At 50.9% G+C, this 27,386-nt stretch overlaps 8 protein-coding genes across 8 annotated transcripts; 6 read left to right on the top strand and 2 right to left on the bottom strand.

Annotated features, from left to right (window-relative positions):
• Positions 1-241: 241 nt before the first annotated feature.
• BDV59DRAFT_169109 (GTPase BMS1) lies at positions 242-4,130 on the bottom strand. The gene is made up of 4 exons (XM_073688185.1): positions 3,965-4,130; positions 3,787-3,857; positions 3,625-3,714; positions 242-3,564 (listed from the first exon to the last, which is right to left on the bottom strand). The coding sequence occupies exons 1-4, from the start codon at positions 4,020-4,022 to the stop codon at positions 295-297; spliced, it is 3,489 nt and encodes a 1,162-aa protein (XP_073552787.1). The 5' UTR covers positions 4,023-4,130; the 3' UTR covers positions 242-294.
• A 345-nt stretch (positions 4,131-4,475) lies between these two features.
• On the top strand, positions 4,476-8,697 carry BDV59DRAFT_190757 (potassium transporter-domain-containing protein; the record flags this gene model as incomplete). The annotated part of the gene is made up of 9 exons (XM_073691800.1): positions 4,476-5,208; positions 5,262-5,424; positions 5,530-5,534; positions 6,207-6,634; positions 6,692-7,307; positions 7,342-7,460; positions 7,510-7,656; positions 7,708-8,395; positions 8,435-8,697. The coding sequence occupies 9 exons, from the start codon at positions 4,476-4,478 to the stop codon at positions 8,695-8,697; spliced, it is 3,162 nt and encodes a 1,053-aa protein (XP_073552786.1).
• A 499-nt stretch (positions 8,698-9,196) lies between these two features.
• BDV59DRAFT_169103 (uncharacterized protein) lies at positions 9,197-10,248 on the top strand. The gene is made up of 4 exons (XM_073688184.1): positions 9,197-9,311; positions 9,386-9,426; positions 9,486-9,554; positions 9,635-10,248. Exons 1-4 carry the CDS (start codon positions 9,297-9,299, stop codon positions 9,720-9,722), a joined length of 213 nt encoding a protein of 70 aa, XP_073552785.1. The 5' UTR covers positions 9,197-9,296; the 3' UTR covers positions 9,723-10,248.
• Positions 10,249-10,279: 31 nt separating this feature from the next.
• Positions 10,280-11,867, top strand: BDV59DRAFT_53803 (alpha-ketoacid dehydrogenase kinase family protein). The gene is made up of 2 exons (XM_073696576.1): positions 10,280-10,550; positions 10,607-11,867. Exons 1-2 carry the CDS (start codon positions 10,351-10,353, stop codon positions 11,790-11,792), a joined length of 1,386 nt encoding a protein of 461 aa, XP_073552784.1. The 5' UTR covers positions 10,280-10,350; the 3' UTR covers positions 11,793-11,867.
• Positions 11,868-11,941: 74 nt separating this feature from the next.
• On the bottom strand, positions 11,942-15,774 carry BDV59DRAFT_208557 (IQ calmodulin-binding motif protein; the record flags this gene model as incomplete). Its single annotated transcript, XM_073695224.1, has 7 exons — positions 15,483-15,774; positions 14,600-15,419; positions 14,417-14,548; positions 13,960-14,352; positions 13,660-13,896; positions 13,129-13,467; positions 11,942-13,077 (listed from the first exon to the last, which is right to left on the bottom strand). The coding sequence occupies exons 1-7, from the start codon at positions 15,696-15,698 to the stop codon at positions 11,942-11,944; spliced, it is 3,273 nt and encodes a 1,090-aa protein (XP_073552783.1). The 5' UTR covers positions 15,699-15,774.
• A 637-nt stretch (positions 15,775-16,411) lies between these two features.
• On the top strand, positions 16,412-18,771 carry BDV59DRAFT_169099 (putative thiamine pyrophosphate enzyme). Its single transcript, XM_073688183.1, has 4 exons — positions 16,412-16,624; positions 16,691-16,733; positions 16,804-16,926; positions 17,021-18,771. Coding segments are annotated over exons 1-4 (1,797 nt in total). The 5' UTR covers positions 16,412-16,622; the 3' UTR covers positions 18,650-18,771.
• Positions 18,772-19,686: 915 nt separating this feature from the next.
• Positions 19,687-21,162, top strand: BDV59DRAFT_53767 (uncharacterized protein). The gene is made up of 3 exons (XM_073696575.1): positions 19,687-19,784; positions 19,836-20,052; positions 20,104-21,162. The coding sequence occupies exons 2-3, from the start codon at positions 19,918-19,920 to the stop codon at positions 21,034-21,036; spliced, it is 1,068 nt and encodes a 355-aa protein (XP_073552781.1). The 5' UTR covers positions 19,687-19,784; positions 19,836-19,917; the 3' UTR covers positions 21,037-21,162.
• A 2,019-nt stretch (positions 21,163-23,181) lies between these two features.
• Positions 23,182-27,224, top strand: BDV59DRAFT_198263 (ABC transporter ATP-binding protein; the record flags this gene model as incomplete). Its single annotated transcript, XM_073693126.1, has 4 exons — positions 23,182-23,220; positions 23,285-23,479; positions 23,528-26,823; positions 26,876-27,224. The coding sequence occupies 4 exons, from the start codon at positions 23,182-23,184 to the stop codon at positions 27,222-27,224; spliced, it is 3,879 nt and encodes a 1,292-aa protein (XP_073552780.1).
• Positions 27,225-27,386: the final 162 nt, after the last annotated feature.

The raw sequence follows: 27,386 nt of genomic DNA, 5'->3' as shown, positions 1-27,386 counted from the left end.
ATTACCGTGACAACACTTGTTCTATTCTATATAGAAATAGGACCCTGCGTTGATGGCCCAGGCGATGTGCCCTACTAAGACGGTAATCAAGCTCCTGCAGGGTCCGCACGGCTATCCCCAGGCCTGCATGCTAACGACCTGCTTTTGGCATGTTGTATCTTCTGAGGCTTGTATATGCGGTAGGGTGGAAGTCTGACAATACATAATCATCGTACTGGAGCGATCGCACTCAATTTATAGAGGGGTATATACTTCACTCTACTAATTTTTAATAAAATAAGTACATATACAGCATCACCGGCGTTTCTTCCCTCCACCTCCAGCCTCATCAGGGTTCTTGCGCTTCTTGCCCTCGCGTCGCCAGAACTCGTCACGTTCTCTCCTCTCGCGGGCCGCTTTCTTCTCCAGACCCTCGGCAACTTTAGCCCGATATTCTTTTCTTCGTTCCTCTTGCTTGGCAGCTCGCTTCGCTTGCTTTTCATTGCGCATCGTGGTGAGCTTCTGCATGAGGTCGCGTGCCTTCTTTTCCTCGCCTCCGAGAACCACTGCACGCTTCTGCATGTAGGTCTGGTCCTTGCGCGAGCGCATTTGCGTGATCTGGGACTTGAACGGCAGGTCCGCAGCCAGCTGCCGGGGGACGCGGAGAGGGTTGAAGTGCCTTGTAGGTCGCTCAATGGGACGATAGGCGGAGTCTTTGTTCATCGGCGTAGGGATGCCCTTCTCGCGGCGCACTTCACCAGTCAGACGCATTCCCTGCCATCCGTTGTCGCCTGATTCTTCCACCAAATCGAGCAGGTTCGTCACAGGGTTGTAGAAGCGGTGCGGCTTGATGGGGTACCATGCCCGCAGGAAGACAATGTCGCTCATCAGGATCTTGTCTTCGAATGTGGCACGGAAGCACCCATCGGGCTTGCTGAGGGCTCGCTTGATCTGACCGCGAATACCAGAGACGGTCCGAATCGACGCACCCTCGAACTTGGCAATTTCAAGGGACGAATTGAACATGTCTTTGATAAAGGCAGTGTTCTTGAAGATCTTGTACGGAAGACCAGTTAATTTCAGCTTCTTCACAATCTCAGTATGCTCGTCGACGCTCTGAACCACCCCAGTTGCGGCAATCCGGAAACCAGGCGCCTTGTTGGACAGGGACTGGACGCAGCAGAAACCTGTGTTGGGCGCAACAAGTGGGCCGTAGAAGGTACCGAAGCAGTGCATGTGTTCTGGGGTGTATTTGAGCATGCGGTTTCGCGTCCGACTGTCCGACGTGCTGTAGATGGGCAGAGTCTGGAACCGCCGCCAACCGAGAGAGAAGATCAACGGATCGTTGCTCTTTAGGATTTTCTTATGCCAACGATGTCTCTTGATCCGAATCTGAACGTAACCGAAGCGGTCTTCGGTGGGCGACAGCCCACCAACAATGATAGGGAAGCGAGGGTTGAATTTTGTAGCGAATTCGCAGGGAACCTTTTCGAGGACAATGCGCGCGTATGTACCGGCTTTGAATCCCTCTGCTCTAGCCCTAGAAGCTGGGTCAAGAGAATCAAATTCGGCCCGGTTGATGTCAAGCTGCTTCTGGAGTTTCGCTTTCTGCGCGTCATACCACTCATCCTCGGCAAACTCTTCTTCGCCTCCTCCAGCACCGGACTTATCCTTGGCTTTGCCGAATCCTTCTCGGTCCTCTTCCTCAAAGCGTAATCGCAGTTCTTCCTTTTTCTTCGCATTGCGCTCACGCTCTGCTTCCAGGTCCACCGGTTCTTTATCCTTAGGTTCCTCGGCTTCGTCGTCAGAGAGACCGTTGAATACTTCACCAGTTTCCAAGTCCTCAAAAGCACCGTCTCCTTCGTCATCTTCGTCCTCGAAGTCATCTTCATCCTCGTCATCATCGTCACCCCCAGACAGCTTGGCAGTAACGAAGCGTTGCCGCAAAGTCTCGACAAGATCGCTGTCCTGCCATTTCTGTTCCAACTCTTCATAGTTGTACTCAGGAACGGCACGAAAGTCCGCTTGTTCTTCCTTCTTAGTGTCGGCTTTCCGGAACAGCTCATCATCATCCTCGTCTTGTTCGGGCTCGTCGGCACCCTCCCCTTTACCCGTCCATTTGCGAATAACGTCGGCCGGAGCGATAGACTCATCGTACATCATGCGGGACAAGTCGGCGACACGGTACTTGGGTCGGTTGGCATGCATCGCCCTTGCGTTCGCTGCCATGTTCTCCTTCCATCTTAGGGTTCCGTCGTCCTCGCCGTCTTCCATATCTTCATCGTCGTCGCTCTCTAGGACCTGATCTTCAACAGACGAGATAGAACCGAGGTCAGAGTCACTATCAGCGAACGCGATATCTCCTTCCTCTTGACGGATATCACCATTTTGTTTCTCCTTGAAGCTGGCTTCAAAATCGGCCGGGGCGGAAACGTCGACGTCTTCCTCATCACTTGCACCGTCGATTTCGTCCTCTTCATTGTCGCTTCCTTCTTCTGCGCTTTCAAACCCTTCGTCTTCGTCCTCCTGTGCATTCTCATGGTCCATGAATCGTGCTGCTCTTTTATGCTTTCTGCCACCCGCATCCTCTTCATCATCCTTCTCGATAGCTTCACCTCCCCGGAACAGGCGAACACCACCATCAGCCTCACCAAGCAGTTTACGCTCGCCCTGGAGGCCAACGACCAACTGCTCTCCTAGGCCACGGTCCTCATCGTCCTCATCATCCTCACCTCTATCAAAGTTGGAAGTTTTAACGTCGATATAGACCGCGTCTTTGTCCACGAGAACGCCACCAACATCGGACATCGGCGCGAAAAGCAGCTTCTGCTTCTCGCCCAATCGGCGCTTCGATTTCCCGGAAGCCTTGGCCATTTGCTGGTCGATGAAAGGGGTTGGGCAAGGGTCCGGCAGAGACTCAATGCCCGAAACAGTCAAATCACCGACTCCGGGCACATGCACTCGCGCTCCTTGGGCGGGGAAATTCGTGCCTCTCAAATACCCGTAGAGTGCCACGGTCCTGTCACATTTGGGGTTCTCCTCGATAAGGGTGGGCGGAGTGATGTCCAGGAATCGGTCCGCAAGCGCGTAGGGGTGGGAGTTACGCCACACCAAGGGCCGCGGGTTTTTCATCACCGACAAGAAACGAGAGAGATTGTGGATCTCGCGGTCAGGATAGCGGCCATTCACCACACCGGAGAGGTAGAACAATTTTGCACCATTGTAGAGTTCGCTCCAGAAACGGTGTTTCAGTCGCTTCTTGGCCGCCTGTAGCGTGCTTTGCTTTTTGAAGAGGTCGAGATGGGTCAGGATACCGAAGACATTGCCGGGCATTCCGCTCGACGCAAGAACGTTGAGAAACTCCATAGTCTCCATTTCGAAGCCATAGTTACCGTCGATCATGAGCAAAACAATATCGGCGATCTTGGCGACATCGATCATGCTTGCCAGGGAATCAGAGGGACATTCGAGGATTGTGAGGCGTCGTTTTTTCGAGGTTACCACTGTCAGTGGCCCTGTCGGGGTGCTGAGGGTTTGCTTGGTGTAGCGACGGATCAGAGACTTGATCAAGGTAGTTTTTCCAACCTATTGGAGATAGGCACGTTAGACAAATGACTTTTTCCAAGTGACCTAGCCAGAACATACCCCCGGCGGTCCAACCACCGCAACGACAAGTGGAGGAGCCTCTTCAGGAAGACGGTCGACCAAAGGCACATGTAGTCGCTTTTCTTTTATCTGTTCCGAGCGTATGTCTGTTAGTGCGCAAGTCCTGCGGGCAAGAATATGCGGGACCTGGAAGGATCATACATCGTGCGATCGCGCGCCTTGTCTGTTACCCTTCCCGGGGTTTGAGAACGCAAAGGCCTTTGGATTTGGGCCTGGAGTATTGAAAAAAAAAATTGTCAGCACATCAAATCCACTGGAAATCGCAAGAAAAGGTGCGGAAGTCCTTGATCGCAACCATCAAGCTGGGGACTATACATACCATCATACTTTTTCTTCTCCTTCGAGGGCCGATGCGTTCGGTTGGACTGATCCTCCATATTGAACGACTGAGGTCTACGACCCCTGAGGAAAGCCTTGTCTTCGGTCGAAAGGCAAAAACTTGAAGGAGAGTCGAGCAATCGGTGATGGGCTGAGTTCCGACTGCTGGACAGCTCGGCCAAAATTATTATTTCCTCTGCATGTCGGGACGGAAATTCCTCCGCTCCGATATCTTTTCAAAAGTTTCTGATTGCTGCCTTTATGCCTCAGGCATGAGGACTCGTATCAGTCCCGCCTTCCCGATAAGGGATCCACCTTCTCCATCTATTATCGATCTTCTGCCGCTGGAGGATTCGGGGTCGAACATGAAGCGGGGAAACATGACAGGCAATCGTCGGACGGTCTCCGATATTCGGTGCCATAAGACCCTCTCTCTGGCCTGACATGAACATGCCACATGCCAGTTTCCCGCGAACTTCCAGCTCCAGGCCTACCGCTGTCACCCCTACACAATGACCGCAGATCGCCGCCCTCCGCCCGCATATTCAGCCCCGGCGAGTTCAGGCATTATTGCCGCCTCGCAGGTGTATAGAGCGATCTCAAAGACCGCTTCTGATTCCTCCCAGCGGGGTTTGGAGAATGCATTCACCCTACGTCCTTGTTCCGGACAAGCCTGGGTTGTGCCCGCCGGACATATCTGCCGCCTGACTACTCCGAAGGGACCCCAGGTGGGCGATCTGAACATTTGGAATGCGAAGAATCCTCGCGAGAGACTCTGGGCGGCGCGCACCCGCCAGATCCACGCCAGCCATGTCTCCGTGGGTGACCGTCTCTGGTCTAACCTACCCTACCTGCGGCCCCTTGTCACCATCACCGGAGACTCATTAGGCGGCGGACAGCTCCACGAGGTATTGGATGCAGAAGGCCGGCGGACCAAGGGATTTGGTACGACCAAACATGGCGGCCGGGTTCATGACCTCCTTGGAACTCGATGCGATCCTTACGTTAACCTACTCATGGGCGGAGAGTCGTTTGACTTCCATTGTCACTCGAACCTCACGCGCGCCGTGACGCCATTTGGCCTGACAGAGCTAGACATCCATGATGTCCTCAATGTTTTCCAGGTGACAGGGTTAGACGAGGAAGGGAAATACTTCATGGAGACTTCCCCTGCCAAGCCGAATGAGTACTTTGAGTTCTTCGCTGAGGTTGATGTTCTTTGCGCGCTTTCTGCGTGCCCTGGTGGTAGGTTCTTTGGATTGTTTGTCTGACAGCATAGTTATACTGAATCGCTGCAGGTGATCTTTCAAACTGGGGCTGGGAAGAAAAGTCTGATTCTATGGGAGCTACCACACGCCCTCTGGGGGTTGAAGTGTACAAATTGATGGATCCAACGGTTCTCAGTGGATGGGAGGAGCCCAAAAGCCCTAACTATACCGGGATGCATGGGATGAGAATGCCGTCTCGCGAGGACGACGGGTCTGGATACGTTGGGTTATAAACTGTAGAGTATTGGAAGAGAATATTAGGTTTTGTTGATCTACTTAGGGAACTATCACATTGCAGGCCTTGTAATTATTAGTAGGCCGTGGTTGCATCTTTATTATACTGGGGTCAGAGAATGATGAAGACTATATCAGGTACGATCAACAAATCGAATTACCAGGTAGGTAGCTCACGTGGGTGTGTAATACTGGAATGTTGAATCTATTCGTCAGTACCTCAGGTTATTCCTGCTTATGGCCCTATGCTGCGTTGACACCTCATCTACTTTCCATAATTTGACTCCCCTCTGAAGGGCCCAGACCATCTGAGCGAACGTCCGAAATATCCTTTGCCAAATACGATTGATAACCATTAACGACTCCTATCTGGTACTCGGTGGTGGCTTCGAGCACGGTTGGCTGCGACAAATCCCGCAGCCGGGTGCCCCTTAACGGTCATCAGGTGCTGCCTACAGAATTTATTGCCGGAGGGTAAATCACTTTATCATTGTCAAGTTTCCAACATGTCATTATCTGCGTAGTTCGTATTGAAGAAGCAGGGAAGATAAGAAGATGGCTGCTTGCACCTATATAATCTTGCTTCCTCGCAGTGCCTACAGCAGCCCTTTACTCGACACACTCAAGCGTCAGGTTCTGTCTGCAGTAAATTCCGAGTTATTGATCTTAAGCCTACACTTTAAGCGCCTTACCACTTCTGTGGACCTTCTAACCATATGGATGCCCCCGGAGACGGAAAAGTGCAATTTGTACAGGAGTTAAAAGACGACTGTGAACGTTTTCAAGACGGGATATACAATGTGCGGCCATGGACTTACCCTTTAGAAAGATCAAGCAGCACAAGAAGCATGGATGAAGCAGATGATAACCCGGGCTTGCGCAACCCCGGGGATTTCAAGGAGAAGCAGGTGTTCAAGGGAAGAATGCTCCTTTGGCTTGCGTACCAATCAATCGGTGTCATCTACGGCGACATTGGAACCAGCCCACTTTACGTCTACTCGTCCACTTTCGTCGAACCCCCTTCCCGCAGTGATCTGATAGGAGTGCTCTCGATTATCATCTGGAGCCTGACCATGATGGTTACAGTGAAATATGTGCTCATCATTCTCAATGCTGATAACGATGGGGAGGGTGGCACGTTCAGTACATACTCCCTGCTAAGTCGATATGTTCGAGCAGCTCCCATTCTCTGACGTCCAGAGCCGGGTCTAACTTCTATTCCTTAGATGAATATCACCCAGCGTGACCCCCGAGAAGCCTCATTCGTTCAAATGAAAAGATATCTATCCGGTGACCTTCACCCCCCAAGCAGGCGTGCCCGTCGGAGCCTAGAGTCCAGTAGAACTGCCAAGCGGCTTCTGAAAGTTATGGGGGTTTTGGCTGTGACAATGGTAATAGCGGATGGGTTACTTACCCCTGCACAGTCGGTATTGGGAACTGTCCAAGGCATCAAAGTCGTCTCACCAGATATCTCCAAGGGCACTATAATTGGTGTCACAGATGCTATCTTGGTCGCACTGTTCCTGATCCAGCCCTTCGGAATCACAAAAATTACCGTTGCCTTCGCCCCAATTGTCATTATCTGGCTCGCTTTTAACGCCGTCTTTGGGATATACAACCTGGCCAAGTATGACGCTGGAGTGTTCGTTGCCTTCAATCCAGGATGTGCATTTGACTTCTTAATCCGCCACGGTGAACACGGATGGAGAATGCTTGCCGGAACGCTGCTTTCATTCACGGGAGTCGAGGCGCTCTTTGCCGACTTGGGAGCATTCAGCCTTCCAGCAATTCGCATTAGCTGGCTTTGCTATACATTCCCTTGTCTGCTTCTTGCCTACATTGGTCAAGCAGCATACATTCATTAGTGTTCATCCAGAAGCGTACTCCAATCCATTCTTCAATGCTGCGCCTCCTGGGACCATCTACCCAGCCCTGGTTATTGCGGTATTGGCTGCTATAGTTGCATCACAGGCCATTGTAACTGCAACTTTTCAGGTGAGACATCTAGCACCGAGGTTGCGTATCATCGCTGACCACTTTTCAGCTTCTTGCACAAGTGATGAAACTTTCATATTTCCCGCAAATCAAAGTGATACACACATCTAAAATCTTCTACAGCCAAATTTATGTGCCAGTTGCAAATTGGCTACTTATGATAGGCACCATACTAGTCGCATCAATATACAATAATGTACGTCACCTATTGGTGTGGAAAGGGACCACTTGGCTAACCAAAAGACAGACAACGAGCCTGGGAAATGCCTACGGGGTCTGCGTGATGTTTGTCACGTTTTTCGACACATGCATGGTCACCCTAGCCGCCATCTTCGTTTGGCGTATCAGCCCTTTTATCGTATTCCTCCCGTGGTTGATTATCGCCTGCCTGGATGGCGCTTATATCTCCGCCGCACTTACGAAGGTCCCCGTGGGTGCATGGTTCACATTGGCGCTCGCAACGGCGCTAGCCATTATTTTCCTACTGTGGCGGTTTGGAAAAGAGCGACAATGGTCTGCAGAAGCCGAGGATCGTTTTCCCACCTCATATTTCGTGTCAAAAGACCCAAGCGGTCAGATGAGACTTTCCGGTCGGTTTGGCGGCACGCCCTTGACGACGACAAGGGGGCTCGGAATCTTCTTCGACAAGGCAGGGGAAACCACCCCGATCGTCTTCAGTCAGTTTGTGCTCAAACTTACCTCTATGCCGGAGGTAAATGTATTTTTCCATCTTCGGCCACTGGAGGTTCCGTCGGTGGCCGTAGAGGACCGCTATACTGTTTCGAAACTTGCGATTCCGAATTGCTATCGTCTTGTGGTCCGCTATGGCTACAATGATGAAATAATGTCGCCGGATTTAGCGGGCACGATCACGGAGCGAGTTCGTATGTACTTGAGGAGCAGGACAAGTAGAAATGGAAGCGGACCCACGGGAAGTCGCGAGGATCAAAATCCTTTTGAGCTGCATTCGACAGCCACAGATCCCTCTGGATCGTCATGTGCAGTCACCCGAGAAAACGAGCATGAGTTACTACAAAAGCTGGAGAATGCGTGCGCATATGGGGTGATATATATCACCGGCAAAGAGGAGATGAGGATCAAAAAGAGCAGGAACTACGTACGGAGGGTCGCGCTGTGGCTGTTTCTATTAGCAAGGGAGAACACTCGGGCAAAGATCACGTCACTTGGGCTTCAGACGGAACGTGTTATTGAGGTCAGCTTTGTGAAGGATATTTGAATGTATGTAGTCCGTACTCGCGGTGATGCACGTGACTGCCCCGCGCTGAGATCGTCATCGGCCGAATCGGGCAACTCTGCATGTCGAGATGTCATGGGCGGAGGCACAGCCCCATCACATCATTCGATTTTGTCACCGGCCGAGGCAGATTATTGGAGTAGATTGTACGGGACCGGACCGTCCTTTTTCACGTCGTCTGTTGACACTACTAGAACACAGCACCCGGCCAGAGAGCCAGAGAGTCCCGAAAATCAGAAAGCAATAATGTATCTGCAGGATAGAACCACGGATCACCCTCATTCCGTGGACGAAATATTGCGTGCTGCTTTATAGGAGAAAGTCAAATAACTATGGTCCCTCTCAGGCGTAAAGTTAATACGGACAAGGTCGTACATGTCCCTTATCAGCTCCGATCACCCCGCAAGGCTACTACTTCTTACGGCCAAGTATAAATCGTCACTAGTCCCACCTATTCGCATCCCCTCTCATCTCCCGTCTTCCAAGCATCACCTTTCCATCCCACCACACGTTATCGTTCCTTCCGATCGACTGATCTCCCCACTACCTAATACTCGTCCTCATATCTGACAGCATACAAGATGCCTCTGTACAATGTTGGTCCTGCATATCCCGTCATGGAGTGAGGAGTGATGAAACGAGCCATCTGACACATATGTCTGTCTACCAGGTTACTTTGAAGAAAGATGTCCCTCCCGAGAAGCTGCAGGAGTAAGTAGATCTCTAGCCTCCCCTTCCCCACAATGGCCACTAATGTGACTCATAAATAGAGCTAAGCAAGCCGCCGTAGACAAAGGTGGAAGTATCAAGCACGAATTTACCCTCATCAAAGGCTTCACGTAAGGACTACGACCCTCCTCTTTTCCTTACCCCATGCCAACCGGAGGTGACCACAACACCATAACTAACGGCCTGTTAGCGTTGAATACCCAGAAGACCATGTGGACACCCTGCAGTCAAACGAGCACATCCATGTCGAGCAGGATGGGGAGGTCAAGATCCAGTGATTCCAACCAATCACAGCAGTCTCCGGCTATATGTCACTGCTTCTTACTTTTTCACGGCGGACGTGGTGCCTAAAGCCTTTCCATTTGAACCGTGATACCGCTCGCAGTCTTCTACCTGGGTGATAAGTGACGAACTGGAAGAGGGTCCCTTGTATGACAAAGAGGATATTCACTAAGATGGAATCTGCAGCGCGGGATACCAATGATGGAACCAGCGATTGTTATGCTAGAATTAGCTAATGCTGTAATTTTTTGTTGATCCAGTTGTTTCATAGAGTACGGTATTTCACTAGGCACCACTGTTATTAACCATGCTACCTATGTTTGTACAATCCTGCAGATGATGATGCTGAATTGGCTGATGACAACTTAATATTGCAAGCCACCACAGTCTTGTGGCAGAAACTTCCAAGGTTGGGATGATAGTTGTATCTTTCCTTGTCTCCCAATGACCTCATAGTTGGTGACCAACTACCTGCCCGTTCTGGATTAGCGTACACGTGATGCGCCCTTGTAGACCGACCGAGTATCCGCTCTTCTACTTGACAGACGCTGGAACTTCACCGAGCTACAGAGCTTTGCCTTTTCCTTCGATGCCAGGCGCGGCGCAGAATGGCTAGTGCTGACGATGGCTGCAACAAGGGCTCTCACGCCATCGGCGAGGAGACCCCTCTGGCGTAAAAACTCAACAATTGCTCAATTGTGCCGACTCACTTCATCCACGACTCAGGCATCTGCTCGGCACTCCTTCGCATACGGTGCCAATGACGAAGTTGCGCGTTTGGCAGCTAGTCGACGTCGGCCACTGACGCTCGCTGATCTTCTCAAGTACGTTTACCACTAGCATTGCTGGTCCTTCCATGCGCTAAGTTGCCATGTTCTAGGCACGGCCGTCCGCCGCTATCAGACGATGCCCTCCTCGCGTCCGCAAATTTCACCCTTTCTCTTCTTCCGGCTCGACTTGCGTCGCGTATAGAGGCCCTTAGAAACCTCCCTTTCATTGTCGTCTCGAATCCTCATGTCTCGAAAATCTACAACAACTATCTCCACTCCCTCTCGACCCTCTTACCATGGCAAAAGCGACAAGTGACGACCCTAGAAGAAGAAAATCAGTTTGCGGAAGTCCTGGCGGATCTTGTCCATACTCATACAAATACGATTCCTGTCCTTGCTCGCGGCTTCTTGGAGTGTCGGAAATACATTCAACCCGCTGACGTGACCAGGTTCCTTGATACCCACTTGCGTGCCAGAATTGGCACGCGGCTGATCGCAGAACAACACCTTGCTCTTCACTTTGCCTCCCAACCCGTCCAACATGGGGCTGAGGGTGCATCGCAATCGAGACCTCCCTCTAATTACATCGGCGTGATCGACACAACCCTGCAGCCGGCGCGTATCGTGAGGCTCTGTGAAGATTTCGTCGGCGAGATCTGTGAGTTGAAGTATGGAGTTCGTCCGCGCTTGAATATAGATGGACAACCCGATGCGTCGTTCGCCCACGTGCCTGTCCATGTGGAATACATCCTTACGGAATTGCTGAAGAATGCATTCCGGGCCGTGATCGAGTGCGGAAATGAGCGTGAGCCGATTGAAGTGACAATTGCGGCCGCGCCGGATGTACCACGTGGCCACGTGTATGGCGCACCGTCTTCGGCTAGTGGTCTAGAACAGCAGGATACAGACGTGGGATTTCAAATGGACACGGTGGTTGGTACCGCTGACGCCAACGAGTCAATCAAATACTCGTCACCTTCCTCGCAGAGCATCACCATCAGAATCCGTGACAGGGGCGGCGGGATTCCCCCTGATGTCGTTCCCAATATCTGGTCATATAGCTTTACCACTTTCTCCGAACTCGACATGCAGAGCCCGGAAAACGGGAACACCGATGCATTGAACGCTCTCTCGTCGAGTGGTGGCCACCTGAGCAGTATCGCCGGGCTCGGGTATGGCTTACCTCTCAGCAGAGCGTATGCCGAGTATTTCGGTGGACGGATTGCTGTGCAAAGCCTTTGGGGATGGGGGACTGATGTTTACTTGACCCTCCAGGGAGTTGGCAAAGTTGGATGATCTAGCTTGCCGGATGCTCATCAGCTTAGTACAAGTATTTATATCGTTGCATAACAGGCACTGCACCTATAGGTCGACATCTGAGGCTAAACTCCGACTGTGCAGCCGTGCACATGTTCATCTCTAGGAGTCAGCCAAGCGCCTCCCTTCTACAACCTGGGCGCGTCGGAAGGCTGATGCGAGAGTAAATCCACGAATCTATTAATCTCCATATCGTCATCCTCCGTTGCCGCGATGATTGCCTTAATTTCGCGGTCTGAGAACATCAGTCGCATATTCCTCCAGAATTTCTCACGAACGGCATGAACAGTTTGAGGGTTTTGTACATGGCCAATAGGATACTCCACAATAACATCCGAAAAAGTCGTTCCGTTCTTCAACCGAATGCGTAATGCAGATCCGACACTCCTCTTATCCAGGTCATGATAATCACCAGTTAGCTTTTTATCCACGTGGACAGTCACCTTATCGCGCAGAGCCGCAAGCTCCTGGCTTCCTGCCCACTCGCTATCATCGTAGTAATCCTCAGCTTTTGGTGCCCGGCCTTCTAAAAGTGCCAGTGCGACGACGTACTGAACACAGTGGTCACGATCCGCCGCATTATACAGAGGACCCTGTTTGTTGATGATCAGCGCAGCAGCTTCGGTCGTGTGTAGGCAGATTTCCCCGATATCTTCGAGTCTCACACCAGCATCTCGAAGTCGCTCCCGTTGGATCAAAGCTGCCTCAACCGCAGAAATCCCATGGCCTTCAACTGGCATGACCTTGAACAGACTATGTTGAACGGCCCATGTACCAAACGGCCTGGGTAAGTTAAAGCCTTGATCGCCAAAGGTTCGCTTGTAGAACCCCCAAGGGGACGAGCTCAGAGCCCCAGGGGAGCCGGGCTGTCCCGCACGGACGAGAAGCGCAAGATGTACGGCACGCATAGCAGCATCTCCTGCTGCCCACCCTTTCCGCGGGATTGTATTCGCACCCGCACGATACACCCGACTAGGATGGCCGTCCATCCACACATGGGAGATTGTCGCCATGGTTTGCTCCTGTGTGAGCCCAAGAAGCCAAGAAGCAACCGCCGCGGAAGCCAGCTTGACGAGGATAACGTGGTCGATGCCGAACGCGTTGAACGAATTCTTCGTTTGATAGCACCCCTGTATCTCATATGCTTTGATCAGGGCAGCCAAGAGAGTTCGCATTGTCAGCGGCGGACCGGTATGGATGTGTTCACCCGCGGTCGATGCACGACTGAGCCAGTCCGATATAGCTAGGATTGCGGCCAGGTTATCTGGCGGTGATTAGTCAAGACCTGAGAGTGATGCGGAGGTCAAGGATATACCAGATGGATGTCCCCATTCTGCGCCGGTTAGGCCGTCATTGTGGTCCAAGTAGCGGATCAGCACTCCTAGATCAAAAGCTCCCTTGATTGGGTCTAACTGGTAACATGTCCCCGGGACCTTAAAGCCGTTGGGGACGGTTGTACCTAGTACTATGGCGCCGAGAAGCCTTTGGCAGTCTTTACTCTTAGATGCTGTCTCAATGGCGCAGCCTATAGCATCCAACAAGGCACTACGCGCGCTTATCCATGCACTTGGATCATCAATTTCATAATTAAAGACGTAGTCCACTATGTCCCGGATGGGTTTGTCATAACGGCGTGCCATTTTGCCAGTTGGGTCTTGGTTTCTCTCAAGATGCGTCGTATTTGCAGGAAAAATAGCAGAGGTAGAATCATTACAGCTACAGCATGTAAATAGACGTATCAAGACATCGAGATACTATGTACAAATAGTCCGAAATATCACACGTAATAGAGACGTACGTGACACCTATTAGAACCCTCCAGCCCCCCGAGCCCTCTGCACCGCACCAAATATGCCCTTTGCCCAGCTGAACCGCCCCGGATTTACCCCGATTGAACCAGTTGCTAAGTCCCCGGTGACAGGGTCATGCCAACATCCATCCTCAGAACTCACCGCACCGTAAATCGCCGTGTTTTGGTTCCGATTAAGCAATTCTAGCCATGTCTGACAGACAATTGGGGAATCTAGAAGGATGTTTACTTCCTGGCTGTGGTAGAAGGATTGGGTGTCTAGATTCCCATTTCCTGAGAGTTTTTGTGTGTTAGCAACCAGTCCAATCAAGAGGACTGAAAAGCGAATAGACGTACCTTGTATGGCAACTGCCTCGTCTATGACCATAATCTTGATATGGCAGCTGCGGCGCTTGAAACTGTTATGGATCGGCTTTGTCTGGTCTTTTCCCACGTAGTTGAAAATCTGCAGCCGGGACCGTTCTTCACTGGCAGCAAGAGAATGATACATTCTGTTCGCAACCATTTCGTTTGTTCCGTTTTGGAACGGCAGAAGTTGACCGGCATCATTGTATCCTAGGCAGAGGTAACAGGTAACGGTGATCCCCCGACGAACTGCCTCCAGAAGGGCCTGTATGACAGGCTCGGCATTCATATTCGGAGTCTGGATGAAGATGCTATATTTTGCATTTCTAATGGCAGAGAGAAAGGCCACATTCTGCGGGGTATATATACTAGTGTGGTTTGGGGCTGGTTTTGTGTTAGATCATATATGCTGCATCGTGCATTGCCCAGCGCCATTAGTGTTACTTACTTCCCCAGGGTTCCCGGTTTACGAGAGCTATAGGAATTGGCTTGTGCGAAGGAGTTAGATGATACGGCTTCATTTGGAGCTCTTGATCGGCGTCCGGGGCATCGCCGGTTGTGTCTGGTTGTATTGTAGTGTCTGGTTATGGCGTCAGTTATCACGACACGGAATCGGCGCAGCGTGACTTACTGAGATGGCGGGTTACTGCATGTGTTCGGGACTCTCCTACAGAAGGTTCGATTGAGCCATTGACTCGTCGCACTTCAGACAAGATATCTGGATCGTAGTGTGGATCCTTTGTTGAATGCTGTTTCAAAGATGGGAATATGCCGTCTTGGCTATAATCACCCCCCTGGTCGAATGACATCGACTCTACATCGCTTGCTGTCGGAGAAGATATCATCGGTAGTGGAGTGTCAAATGCACGACCCCATGAGATCAACGCCGTGTCATATATCGAATCCACTATAGGTCCCTCGAGCCGTACCATCATCTCCAAATTGTCATTGTCCTGGATATTGCTGCTCTGGAGTAGAGCCACCCTACGATCCACAATCATGAACTTCGCGTGGAAGGTCCCCAAGACTGGCCGGTGGTAGTTGATCACCTGCATATCGATATTGGGTATCTCCTCCGAGGAAGGGAGTTGGACCTTTCCGCTGGTATACTTTTTTTCGGGGACGCTAAGGCGGTTGTCGTATACTTGTCGTGGATCGCCGCGGTCGTAGATCACTTTCACGACGATACGTTCTCCGCGCTCGCCCGCGCGGTGGGACAACTCGCGCAAGGCATTGGTCACCAGCGTCGAGGCATCGGAGTGGATCCAGAAGTTGGTAGCCAGGAAAACCTCCTTCTCTGCGCGAGCTATACAGTTTGCCATGTGCCGACATAGATCCGGTAACGGGGCAACAATGGTTAAGGGTACGGTGCCGTGGCTGCCCATCAATGGGGGTGAGACCACCCCAGACATGGGGTTCTTTTGCAGTGCGCAAAGCGCATCGTGGTATATCTTGCAATAATTATCTTGCGTCATTTCAAGGCCCAGATATAGTTAGATATGCCCAGTACATACCTTAAGGAACAAGATACTAGGCCGGGTCGGTCCCCAATTCCCACAATTGGCCGCTCTCTGGAGATCCTCTTTCTCCACCGGCTTTTCACCAATTCGTTCGAGATGGCTATATAATTGGTGAAATACCACGACCGGCGATTGGGAGGGATCTTTGGCCAGCTCCGAGCTTACCGTTTTGTTCCCGGAACAGAGCCTACATACTCGATCAGGAAGCATGCTGAAACGAGTACAGTTGTCGCTAGTTGGCTGACGAACCACCAAAATAGCCACTGATGTCAGAAATAGCGACAGTGCGACACCCGATACCTTCAAAATGGAGTCGAAAGCAGGGCCGTTCATATAGTTTGCGGATATTGGGTTTGCTGCGGCCATGCTCTCTGCGATGACGTACACCAGTGCGAGCAGAGAGGACGACAGACGTCCACTGACTCCAGTATTAACTGCTTCTCTATATTCTATTTATGATAAAAACAACAGGATATAGGAGTGAGTGCAACCGAGTTCTTGTCCAGCGTTGGTGATGCTGTCTGCCGTCTGTTATGTGGCTCAGTGTGTGGTTGAGCACTTGGCCGTCGACGTCATAGGGAGACTAATTCTGTTACGATCCCTTACATGGGGTAAAACTTCAGGCGTCTTAGTTAGATACAAAACATTTGGTATCTCTTATCGTGCTAAAATCCATATAAAAAGTGTATGACCACGCATGGTCGGGTGCCGTGGGCTAGGGCTGTCGTATAGATCTACCTTGCAGAAGGAAATACAACCACCATGCGAGAGGAGAATTATGCATATAATACTCCGTGCCCCACGACAAATTACTCCGAGTACAGACTGCTACAAACAAGCCCCTCGGTTTCTCTTAAGCAACCGGAATCGCACCAAATTCCCCTCTTTGGCAGTGAACCCCGCAGCGGAACTGCTGCGAATGAAGCCTGATTCATAAGCATCTGCTGGGGAGAACGTGGGGGCACTTCAGCTTATTGCCGGCCTCGGGGTTCCATCCGATCTGCCCATCTCTCCGCAACTCTTATACAAGGTTCGCTCCTCGGCACCTCCACATATCTTCCATATCTCCTTTCTCTGGCTGTCTAATTCTTGCCTTCGCTCTCTCTCTTTCTCTCTGACAAGTGGCCACCAACCATGTATGTGTCCAATACTTAACGCATGACCTCTAGTACCCCGATATACATACTAAATGCCGCTATCAGGGTCTATACCGCATCTTTCGCCTTTTTTGAGGCTCTCTGGGAGGTAGGCACTTGCCCCCATAGCTGAAAAAAAAAGGTCTACTTCAGCTTGAGCTAACGTCCGTCCGTACCAGGCCGGAGTCTCCCATGTTTTTGTCAATCTAGGCTCCGACCACCCCTCCATCTTGGAGGCCATGGTCAAGGGCCAGAAAGAAAAGCCCGACCAGTTCCCTAGGATTATTACCTGTCCGAATGAGGTGCGTTTGCCTGACTGGTCACTTTGGTTTCTTCCGGGTACAATCGGTGACCTGACATTCCGCCTCCAACTAACCCCGCATTTGCCCCTCACAGATGGTCGCGCTCTCGATGGCCGATGGCTATGCTCGTTTGACCGGAAAGCCTCAATGCGTTATTGTCCATGTCGATGTGGGAACTCAGGGCCTCGCTGCAGCCGTTCACAATGCTTCATGCGGTCGTGCGCCGGTTCTGATCTTCGCCGGCCTCTCGCCGTTCACCATTGAAGGGGAGATGCGTGGTTCCCGTACCGAGTACATCCATTGGATTCAAGATGTGCCCGATCAGAAGCAGATTGTGTCTCAGTATTGCCGATACTCTGCGGAAATAAAGTCCGGCAAGAATGTCAAGCAGATGGTCAACCGGGCACTGCAGTTCGCCACCAGTGATCCCAAAGGTCCTGTTTATCTCGTCGGTGCGCGCGAGGTCATGGAGGAAGACATTGAACCATACTCGCTTAACCAAAACGTCTGGGGTGCGGTGAAGCCGTCGGCTCTGCCATCTGAAGGCGTCGAGATGATCGCGTCTGAACTAGCCGCTGCGAAAGAACCGCTGGTCATTGTGGGCTACTCGGGTCGGGAGGAGAGAGGCGTGACAGAGTTGGTCACCCTTGCCGATACATTTAAAGGCATCCGTGTGCTGGACACCGGTGGATGCGACATGTGTTTCCCAGGCGACCACCCTGCCTCTCTCGGGTTGCGGTTCGGTGTACATGAGGCCGTCAAGACGGCCGATTTCATCCTGGTGGCTGATTGCGACGTTCCCTGGATCCCCACACAGTGCAAGCCCTCCGACTCAGCTAGAATCGTCCATGTAGACGTCGACCCCCTCAAGCAGCAGATCCCTGTCGCCTACATATCTGCCATTGCGACCTTCCGCGCCGAGTCGGCCACCGCATTCAAGCAGATCAACGAATACGTCGCTTCTAACACTTCCCTCAAGCAGGTCGTCAACTCCGAGGAAAACATCGCTCGCGGTAAGCGTCGCGAGGAAGAATACAAGAAGACGCGCCAGGCCCTTGCAGAGATGGCTGCGGTTCCTTCTGGAGGGGACGATGCGTATCTGAACACTTCATACCTCATGTCTGAGGTGCGGAAGGGTTGTCCGGCCGACACCATCTGGGCAATCGAAGCTGTTACGCTCACAGGCATCGTGTCGGACCAGATCGCGGCGTCCCTGCCAAAGTCCTGGATCAACTGTGGTGGCGGTGGTCTTGGATGGTCCGGTGGTGGTGCTCTAGGTATTAAGCTTGCTAGTGATACTGCACACGGCGGGACCAACAAGGGCAAATTCGTGTGCCAGATTGTCGGCGATGGCACGTACCTCTTCTCTGTGCCTGGATCTGTGTATTGGATTTCCCGTCGGTACAACATTCCCATCCTCACCATCGTCCTGAATAACAAGGGCTGGAATGCGCCGCGGAGGAGCATGCTCCTCGTTCACCCCAGCGGTGATGGATCCCGTGCTACTAACGAAGACCTCAACATTTCTTTCGCGCCTACCCCTGACTACCCGGGTATCGCAAGGGCAGCCTCTGGGAACCAGATTTGGGCCGGTACGGCGGCCAACGTTGGCGATCTGCGCAAACTACTGCCGGAGGCGATCAACACAGTCGCCAACGGTACGACTGCTGTGTTGGAAGTACAGCTGGATGGAACTGTTGGAAAGCACGTGGAGAAGAAATAGACCGAGACTCTTAGATAACTCTGGGATAAAGCGATATAAGAGATATACCATTTCTAGTAGATGGTTTCACACCGAATGACATTGTGGCGTAATACTTCCTCCTATAGCTGTGTATCTGAGAGTAACGTATCTCTACATCTGCCACTGTAGTTTTGTACCCGGACTGATGGTGCAAGTGGTGTTCGTCCATCCGGGACCGATATACTCTTCCAGATCAGGCTAGTCTCAGGGTTATTTTTAGGCCAAGAGCTTAGTCACCATCCATCTAGGTGAAGCCCTTGTTTCCCTTTCGGGTGATTTCCGTGCTCCGGTTCTCTTGAGCACTAGGATTTCTCCGCTCAGCCATATCGGATAAACCTTCGTGTCAATACAAACTCGTCCAGCATATTCACTTGATAGGGATTGCCTCGACGGTACAGTGTCCCTTGACGACAGATCCTGGTTTGTCCGATCAACATGCCGAGGCCGCACTCTGGGGAACGACTGAGCCCATCTGGGACCAAAACGAAAACCGGTTGTCTGACCTGCAAGTAAGCGCTGTGTATGTCCATGTATCGAACCCGCTGACCGCATCGACCAGAAGTAAAATTTACCAATATACTCAAAGCATGTCACATACACTGACTGTGATTGACCCTTGTAGAAAGGCGGATTAAATGCGATGAGGCTAAGCCCCATTGCTGCCGATGCACCTCAACAGGCCGCAAGTGTGATGGGTATGGGACGCCCAGTCTACGATCGTCAGACCACCGTGTTGGATTCCCAGTATCTCTTCTACCTGTTCTTAAACTGTCAGGGAGTGAGCGCGAAAATCGCAGTTTCCAGTTTTTCTATGAAAGAACCGTCCCATCGCTAGCGGGCTACTGCGGCTCCGAGTTCTGGAGCCGATTAGTACTGCAAGTCAGCCAGCACGAGAAATCCATATGGCATGCATTGATAGCACTGGGGTCATTGCACGAGAACTTCGAAAACGACCAACAAGTCCCTGGCTTATGGTTCTCGCGCCATGGACAGGATCGGTTTGCTGTTCAGGAATATGTCGTCGCGATTAGGGCTCTCCTGGGGCCAGCAAAGTCAGAACATTCTGGCAACACCAGCTCTCCGAAACTGACGGTGGACGTCTGCTTAATATCGTGTATTTTGTTCGCTTGCTACGAGGTGAGCCCTCCCCTAATGCCATTAGTAGCCGTCCGCTCATTGGCGTGGACAAGATCCTATCAAGCCACTACGACTCCGCCATAAAGCACGTCAGGAGTGGCATAAAAATCATGAATGAGGTGTACTGCGACTCAAGATCGGGCACGTTTTGTCATCCGTTTCTCAGGCCATCCACAGTGACCGCGTTGGAAATGGATACTTTGCGGCGAATGCTTATCCGCCTCCAAGATCAAGCATTCACATTAGTAGGACCACTTTCTGCTCCAACATCGCTGAGGTGATACTGATTTGTACAGACACGCGAAGAAGTTGACATGGAATTATCTCAATCGGTGTCTATGGGTGAAAAAGACATGGAAATCCCTGAAACTTTCCGCTCTATTGGAGAAGCACGTGATGTTCTTGAATTCTACAGATGCAAGGCAGCCCGTGAATTTCGGGCCGTGGATACTATCGAAGCCCACGACTTTATCGAGCTGGTCAACCACTATGATCGTGTTATCGCCGACTGCACTAGAGCGTTGAATAACTTTGAGCAAATCCGGGGTCCGTTTCTCACAGCCCGAGAGAGAAATGGTTTAAATACCCTGAAGATCTACCAAATAATGTACTTCATAATTTTGGAGTACAGCAGAGTTGGAGCCTCGGACCAAAGGTCATGGGATAAGTATAATTTCATGTTCGAGGAAATCGTGACGCTTGCGGCTTCTGTAGTCGACAACGCACAAGGTATCGACTGTTTGTCCTTATCACCATCTCAGCTAGACGATCTATCTCGGAGAGGCTGCCTGAAACCGTCCTTTTCTCTTGATATGGGTATTATTTCTCCAGTTTACAATGTTGCCACGCTATGTAGGGATCCTGTCATCCGGCGAAAGGCGCTGGATGTTCTTCGCTCGTCTTCACGGCAAGAGGGGATCTTCAACAGCCATGCGTGTGCACTGGTTGCTGAGAAAGCAATCGCCATTGAAGAAGCGATGGCTACCGGAATGACTTTGAATGACGAGAAAACAAAGTCCATATTCACACTGTTGCCAGGGACAAGGAGCTCCTGGCGGAGTGAAGTATCTCAGAGCACAGAGGTGCCTGACTCCGCCCGTCTTACATACGTGCACCCTACTATCAAGATTCTTGACAAGAACGTTTGTCTGACTATCGGCCAAAAGGGAATGCATTTGGACATTCCTGTACCTGCGATGACTGCTATGCTGGACCTGGTGACTTTATGATAGTGTGGCCCAGATCTCCATAGTGCTGGAATGGCATATGCAGCTGTTGGCTGGTCCACTATTATATTCTTTCTCAAGGAGAGGGGATGAGTTTCCGGAGTGTGGATATTGCTCCTATTATGTGCAACCCATCAGACCTTAAGTACCATAAGACCATGCCCGTCGCAATGAAAATACCTAATGACAGAGTATCCGAGCGTGGATGAAGCCGACCCAATCCCAACACCATGCGCCGTGTCTGGAAGCAACCTTCAGACCTCCTCTTTTCGACGAGACTCATAGTACATAATTGCCAAGTTTCGCTGTCGCACTTGTCGCATGTACGCTACTTGCTCATCCCCCGGCCCTTCCAGGGCCTCCTCTGGCGACTTGAACGCCTTCCCGCCGATGACACGGTGCATTGAGTACCCGATGACAACGGCGCAAAAACAACCGAGGATTATGAGGACGATGATAGCACTGCGAGAGATGTTCCACTCGCCGGAGGCCATTGCTGGAATCGAGGATGGTGTGGTTGAAGTGTGGTGATGCGATGCTGCGGACCTTTCAGTTGTGCTAAGGTTCTCGAATGGTGGTGCGCACCTACTGCTCTTAGGGATGCAATCTGCTTGGACAATGACAATCTGAATAAGTGGCAAATGATGGCTTGCTGTACTTATGTATAGGTTGACAGGACCAAATTGCTTCCAGCTGGTGAGATTTTGTCTGGAAAATCCAAATCATGGTACCGACGAGTGCCTATATATACGCACAGAGTATCATTAAATAGGGACCTTGATCCACTATAAATCTAGGCAACGTCAAGCCTCACCGGTTTGAAGGTTAGCATGTTCACATTGGTGCATTTGGCCTGTAGACGCTTTTTTTGTCCATTCCGGTCCAACAACATAATCTGCGGCCAAGTCTCAATTTTTCAGGGCTCGTCCGGCCGGCCCAATCGACGTTAGAAGTCTCGGGGTCTCAAGCTAAGACGGTAGACCGTTTGGGGTCTAAGAGAATTCCACCCGATGTATACACCCCCGTTTGGGAATAGCGCCCTGCTCCCCCTACGTCATAACGCGAACCACCCAATCACAGTGCCTACGTGGTGACTGTTCGTCTCTTGCGGCGCTTTCATCATCTCCACCAGATGCTGCGCTTCCTTGGGAATGGGACTTCTTTATATGACTTGCTTACTAGGTATTGTCTAGGTCCCCCTGAGTCTCAACCCTTGATTCAGCGACTTAGCCCGCTTCCTACTAGGCACACTCTACCAAGAGAGGGGTGACCCTCTAGGCTATAATTGGCTGAGTAGTTTGCCACCTCGACAGCGTTATCCTAATGCGGTATTTCAATTATCAGTTGGGGAAGGTCTTGGTTTAGGGCTTCCGCCTAACTATACGGGGCGGTTTTGCTCGGCTTTTCGAGAGAGGTGCTGATACTAGGACCTTAAATCTAGGATACCCAAGACACCAACACGTAACACTCCTCCCATTTACTCATGCGCATAGTACGTCGATAGATTTGTCTACAGACTGGGCTGCATTATCAATATGTACAGAGTATGTTGTCACGATCTACATCCCTTGCAGAGGTCGGCCTTGTGCGCCAGGAACCGCCTGCAGAATTGAGTTTATTGAACTCGCGGCGCTCGTACAGCTGCACTATGATACAGCTGGAGATGTATTCAGCAACATTGTCAACAAAATTGTGTCGACCTCGGCACAAATTTTAATACGATTTAGTCATAATTGTCAGCCGGGTCTGGTGTTCAACTGCGCCATCTGGTCTGCAGTTGAGTTGGTCTCTTGCGTACCTACGGCATTACTAGATGGTTACTCCATGCACCAAAACGGATGCGAATGAGATGCTAAATTTTCTCAGAGTAAATTAGATACGGAAAAGTCTAAAACCAGGCCTAAATTATTGAAAATTCTCAACTGGCACCCATGCCTGTAGAAAGTCAGGTGATGTTTACAAGCATGTACGTGCGCAAGGGATAGATGTTATAAACGCGCAGAACACCTCGAAGGGTTGGTTAAATATCTGCATCTGGCAAGTTTTCCCCTGGCAAACCTCCACCACGTGTACATACACCAAGCGCCTCTCTGGTACGGTGCGAGACGATTGCGTTCGAGCGAATACTCTGGATAACGATGATACATCATGACAATGGAGGAATTCTCTTTGGGATCGGTCCCCAAGGTAAATAGCAGCAGGCTAGTCGCCATTCTGCAATTGGAATATGGGCTGATGATTGTTTCAACAGTTTCCCGTGCAGAAAGAGACTGAAGATATACTGTCGCAAAAAGAGAAACACATCCTAGACAGGCAGTTGCAACCACATACAGCGAAGGTTGGAATCATCGGTTTATACCGCTATGCTAGTCATTGGGAGATAGCGATCCTTCTCGGGAGTATAACGGGCGCTGCCATAGGTGGTGCTGCCCTGCCTGTGTTTACTGTTAGTTGCCTCACCTGCAGAGATGAATTCTCAGGCTAACTTGGGAAGATAATATTCGGAAATCTTTCATCTACTTTGCAGGGCGGTTCCACCGGCAGTATCGATTTCAATACCTACTCAAGTCAGCTAACGAATAATGTGTTGTACTTCGTCTACTTGGCCATCGGCATGTTTTTTATCATTGGCCTATCAACAATAGGCTTTGTCTACACGGGTGACCGTGTCGTCCAGAAAATTAGAGTCCAGTACCTCCGAGCGGTCTTCCGGCAAAACATTGCGTTCTTTGATACACTCGGGGCAGGGGAAGTCACCAACCGAATCGTTACAGATACGAATGGCATCCAAAATGGTATTTCCCAACCAGCTGCCAGCCTAGTCAGCGGGCTTTCGGGGTTCGTGACAGCTTTCATCGTCGCATACGTGAAATACTGGAAACTTGCATTAATATGCTCTTCCATGCTGGGGGCGATGGTGCTCTTAGTAGGCGGGCTTGCAATTCCTACACTGGCAGCCCAACAAAAAGGGCTTGATGTGCAAGGCACAGCAAGTAGCCTGGCAGAAAATATACTGGATTCAGTGAGGACAGTTGTCGCTTTTGGTGCCCAAGATACTCTAGCAAAGAAGTACGAGCAGCACATCAAGCGCGCCCAGGGCCCGGAGGTAAAACACCAGGGTATCTTCGCTCTTATGCTGAGTACTTTGATGGCCATCAACTACTGGACTTTAAGTTTGGGATTCTGGATGGGATCACGCTTCCTGGTCAGTGAGGTGAATAATATTGAAGTAGGGGACATAGTGACAATTGTCATGGCAATATCACTCGGCTCACTCAGCCTGGGAACCATCATTCCAAACTTTGAAGGTTTGTCGAGGGCTGTTGCAGCTGCCTCGAAGCTTTATTCGACAATAGACCGTCAGTCGCCACTAGATGCGTCATCAGACCAAGGGAAGAAGCTGGATCATATCACGGGGAGCCTTGATTTCCGCAATATTCGCCATATATATCCTTCCCGCCCAGAAGTCACTGTTCTAGATGGGCTGGACCTCCATATAGCAGCTGGACAGACCACTGCTCTTGTGGGGCCATCGGGATCAGGAAAGAGCACACTCATTGGACTGATCGAGAGGTTCTATGAACCTGTAGGCGGTGCGATATCGTTAGATGGCCATGCCATACAGGATTTGAATCTACGGTGGATGCGACAGCAAGTGGCTTTGGTATCACAGGAGCCTAAATTATTTGCGGCAACTGTGTCAGAGAACATCAGATTTGGTCTTGTTGGTTCTGAATACGAATATGAAACTGAATCTCAAATAACCAAAAGAATTGAAGAAGCTGCCCGAAAAGCAAATGTTCACGACTTCATCATGGGGCTGCCACATGGTTATGACACAAATGTGGGTGCATGCTCCCTGTCCGGTGGACAGAAGCAGCGGATTGCGATAGCACGCGCAATTATCAAAGACCCAAAAATCCTGCTTCTCGATGAGGCGACCTCAGCTCTCGATGCAAAGTCGGAAAGTATTGTGCAAGCGGCTCTGGATCAGGCTTCTAGGGGCAGAACGACTATTGCTATAGCACATAGGCTTTCTACCATCCGAGATGCTGATAGCATAGTGGTTTTTGACCAAGGCAGAGTCGTTGAGCAAGGGTCACATGCGACTCTCATGGCCCGCAGGGGGGTATATTATAACATGGTAAAAGCGCAACAAGTTCAGGCGAGGCTCTCCAGACTGTCCACTGCAATCCCGCAGGATGCGCTAGCCCTTTTTGACCCCGACTTTTGGGATAGTAATGACTACGATCAAGAGGCACACAGCGACTCCGGCTCTGAGATTGGTCTCAAATCGGGTAAAAAACAGCTGCGAAAATCCCGGATGTCCATGTTCTTGCCTCAGCTCCCTACCGAGGTGAAGAGGAAGTATTCATTGGGAAGCCTCGTGAAATTCATCTTCTCGTTCAATCGTCCAGAATGGGGTCTATTGCTTGTTGGTATTTTGATGGCCTCCCTCGCAGGTGCGGTGCAGCCGGCGCAAAACGCGTTGTTCGCAAAGGTGATTAGCATCTTGTCTCTGCCGCCACCCCAGTATCACCAGCTTCGACAAGAGACCAACTTTTGGAGCTTAATCTATTTTGTGCTGGGCCTGCTCACGCTACTCTTCTACTGTATTTTCGGTAGTGTGTTCGCCTACTGCTGCGAGAGACTAGTCTATCGAGCACGGAGCCAAGTGATGCGAGTCATTCTGCATAAGGAGGTTTCCTTCTTTGACCAGGACGAGATAACAACTGGATCCCTGGTAGGTACACTATCTGAAGAAGTCAAGAGGCTGTCTCAGCTATCTGGCAATACCCTTGGAGTCACACTGGTTGCCATGGTCAATATTGTGGTATCCATAATAGTGGCCACTGCTGTGGGTTGGAAGCTCGGACTCGTCTGCATATCCACCCTGCCAGTAATGTTGTTAGCCGGATTCCTTGACTGCTGGGTGCGCTGTGAGATTCAAATCAGATCCAAAAAGTCCTATGAAAAATCTGCCAGCTCTGCATGTGAGGCGACCGCCGCAATCCACACCGTCGTATCCATGACAATGGAAGACGTACTCGTCAAACGTTATGAGCTACAACTACAGAAGCAGTTCCGTGGTGATATCCTATTCTTTATCAAGTCTTCCTTGCTGTTCGCTAGCTCCCAGTCTCTTCCATACTTGTGCATGGCGCTGGGGTTCTGGTACGGTGGGAGACTGCTCGGTCGTGGGGAATATTCTCTCTTCCAATTCTTCATCTGCTTCAGCCAGGTCATCTTTGGGGCTCAGGCAGCCGGGAACTTCTTTATAAGGCTTCCTGAATTTAGCACAGCGATACATGCCGCTGGCGAATTGAAAGAGCTCCTCGGTCCAGCGCCCATGACGATGCACAAGAGGGATGGATTGCCAGTGCCTTCTATGCAAGGACATATTGAGTTCCGCAACGTGTCTTTCGTCTATCCAACACGCCTTAAGGAGCCCATTTTACGACATTTGAACCTCACCATCAGACCCGGACAGTATGTGGCTATAGTAGGCGCAAGCGGGAGTGGGAAAAGCACCGTGGTGGCGCTTTTGCAGCGATTTTACAACGCTCTATCTGGCGAGATATGTGTGGATGGTCGCAATATCGCCTATCTTGATACAGAGGACTATCGAAGGCACTTGGCCCTAGTCAGCCAAGAGCCCTCTCTCTTCCAAGGGACTATTCGGGAGAACATCCTGCTTGGGTGCACCCATGCAGACTACGATGCGTCCGAACAGGCACTCTTGGAAGCTTGCAAGGCCGCTAACATTTTGGATTTTGTCATGTCACTGCCGTAAGCTTATTGCATTATTTCTATCCAGCCCACACAAGCTAACAGTCTCCAGACAAGGCTTTGATACTATTGTCGGAAGCAAGGGCGGGATGCTTTCAGGTGGTCAGAAGCAACGAGTGGCGATCGCTCGAGCTCTGATACGAAACCCAAAGATATTGCTACTGGACGAGGCTACATCGGCGTTAGATTCTGAGTCAGAAAGGGTTGTTCAAGATGCCCTAGATACTGCAACGTATGGGCGCACAACCATCGCTGTCGCTCATCGTCTCAGCACAATACAACGGGCGGATATGATCTATGTCCTCGACCAGGGACAAGTAGCGGAGTGTGGCACACATAAGGAGCTACTTCGTCAGCGAGGACAGTACTATGAACTGGTTAAGCTTCAGTCCTTGGGGTAGAGGAGGGGGCTCCGGTGGATAGCATTAGAGCAATATCGACATACCCTTCCTCAGTGCTCGATCTTTACAATGCCTGGGTGGACATGTATTCGACAAATTCAAAAGTGGTGTGAAGGGACTCAGAACTACTCGGCCAATGTGTTCTCCACTATAACAGGGGAA

The sequence above is a fragment of the Aspergillus ambiguus genome (assembly GCF_047715705.1).
Source record: "Aspergillus ambiguus strain CBS 117.58 unplaced genomic scaffold BDV59scaffold_2, whole genome shotgun sequence".
NCBI lineage: Eukaryota > Fungi > Ascomycota > Eurotiomycetes > Eurotiales > Aspergillaceae > Aspergillus > Aspergillus ambiguus.
Note: the sequence above shows the minus strand (reverse complement) of the source record. Positions and strands in the feature narration are given on the sequence as shown.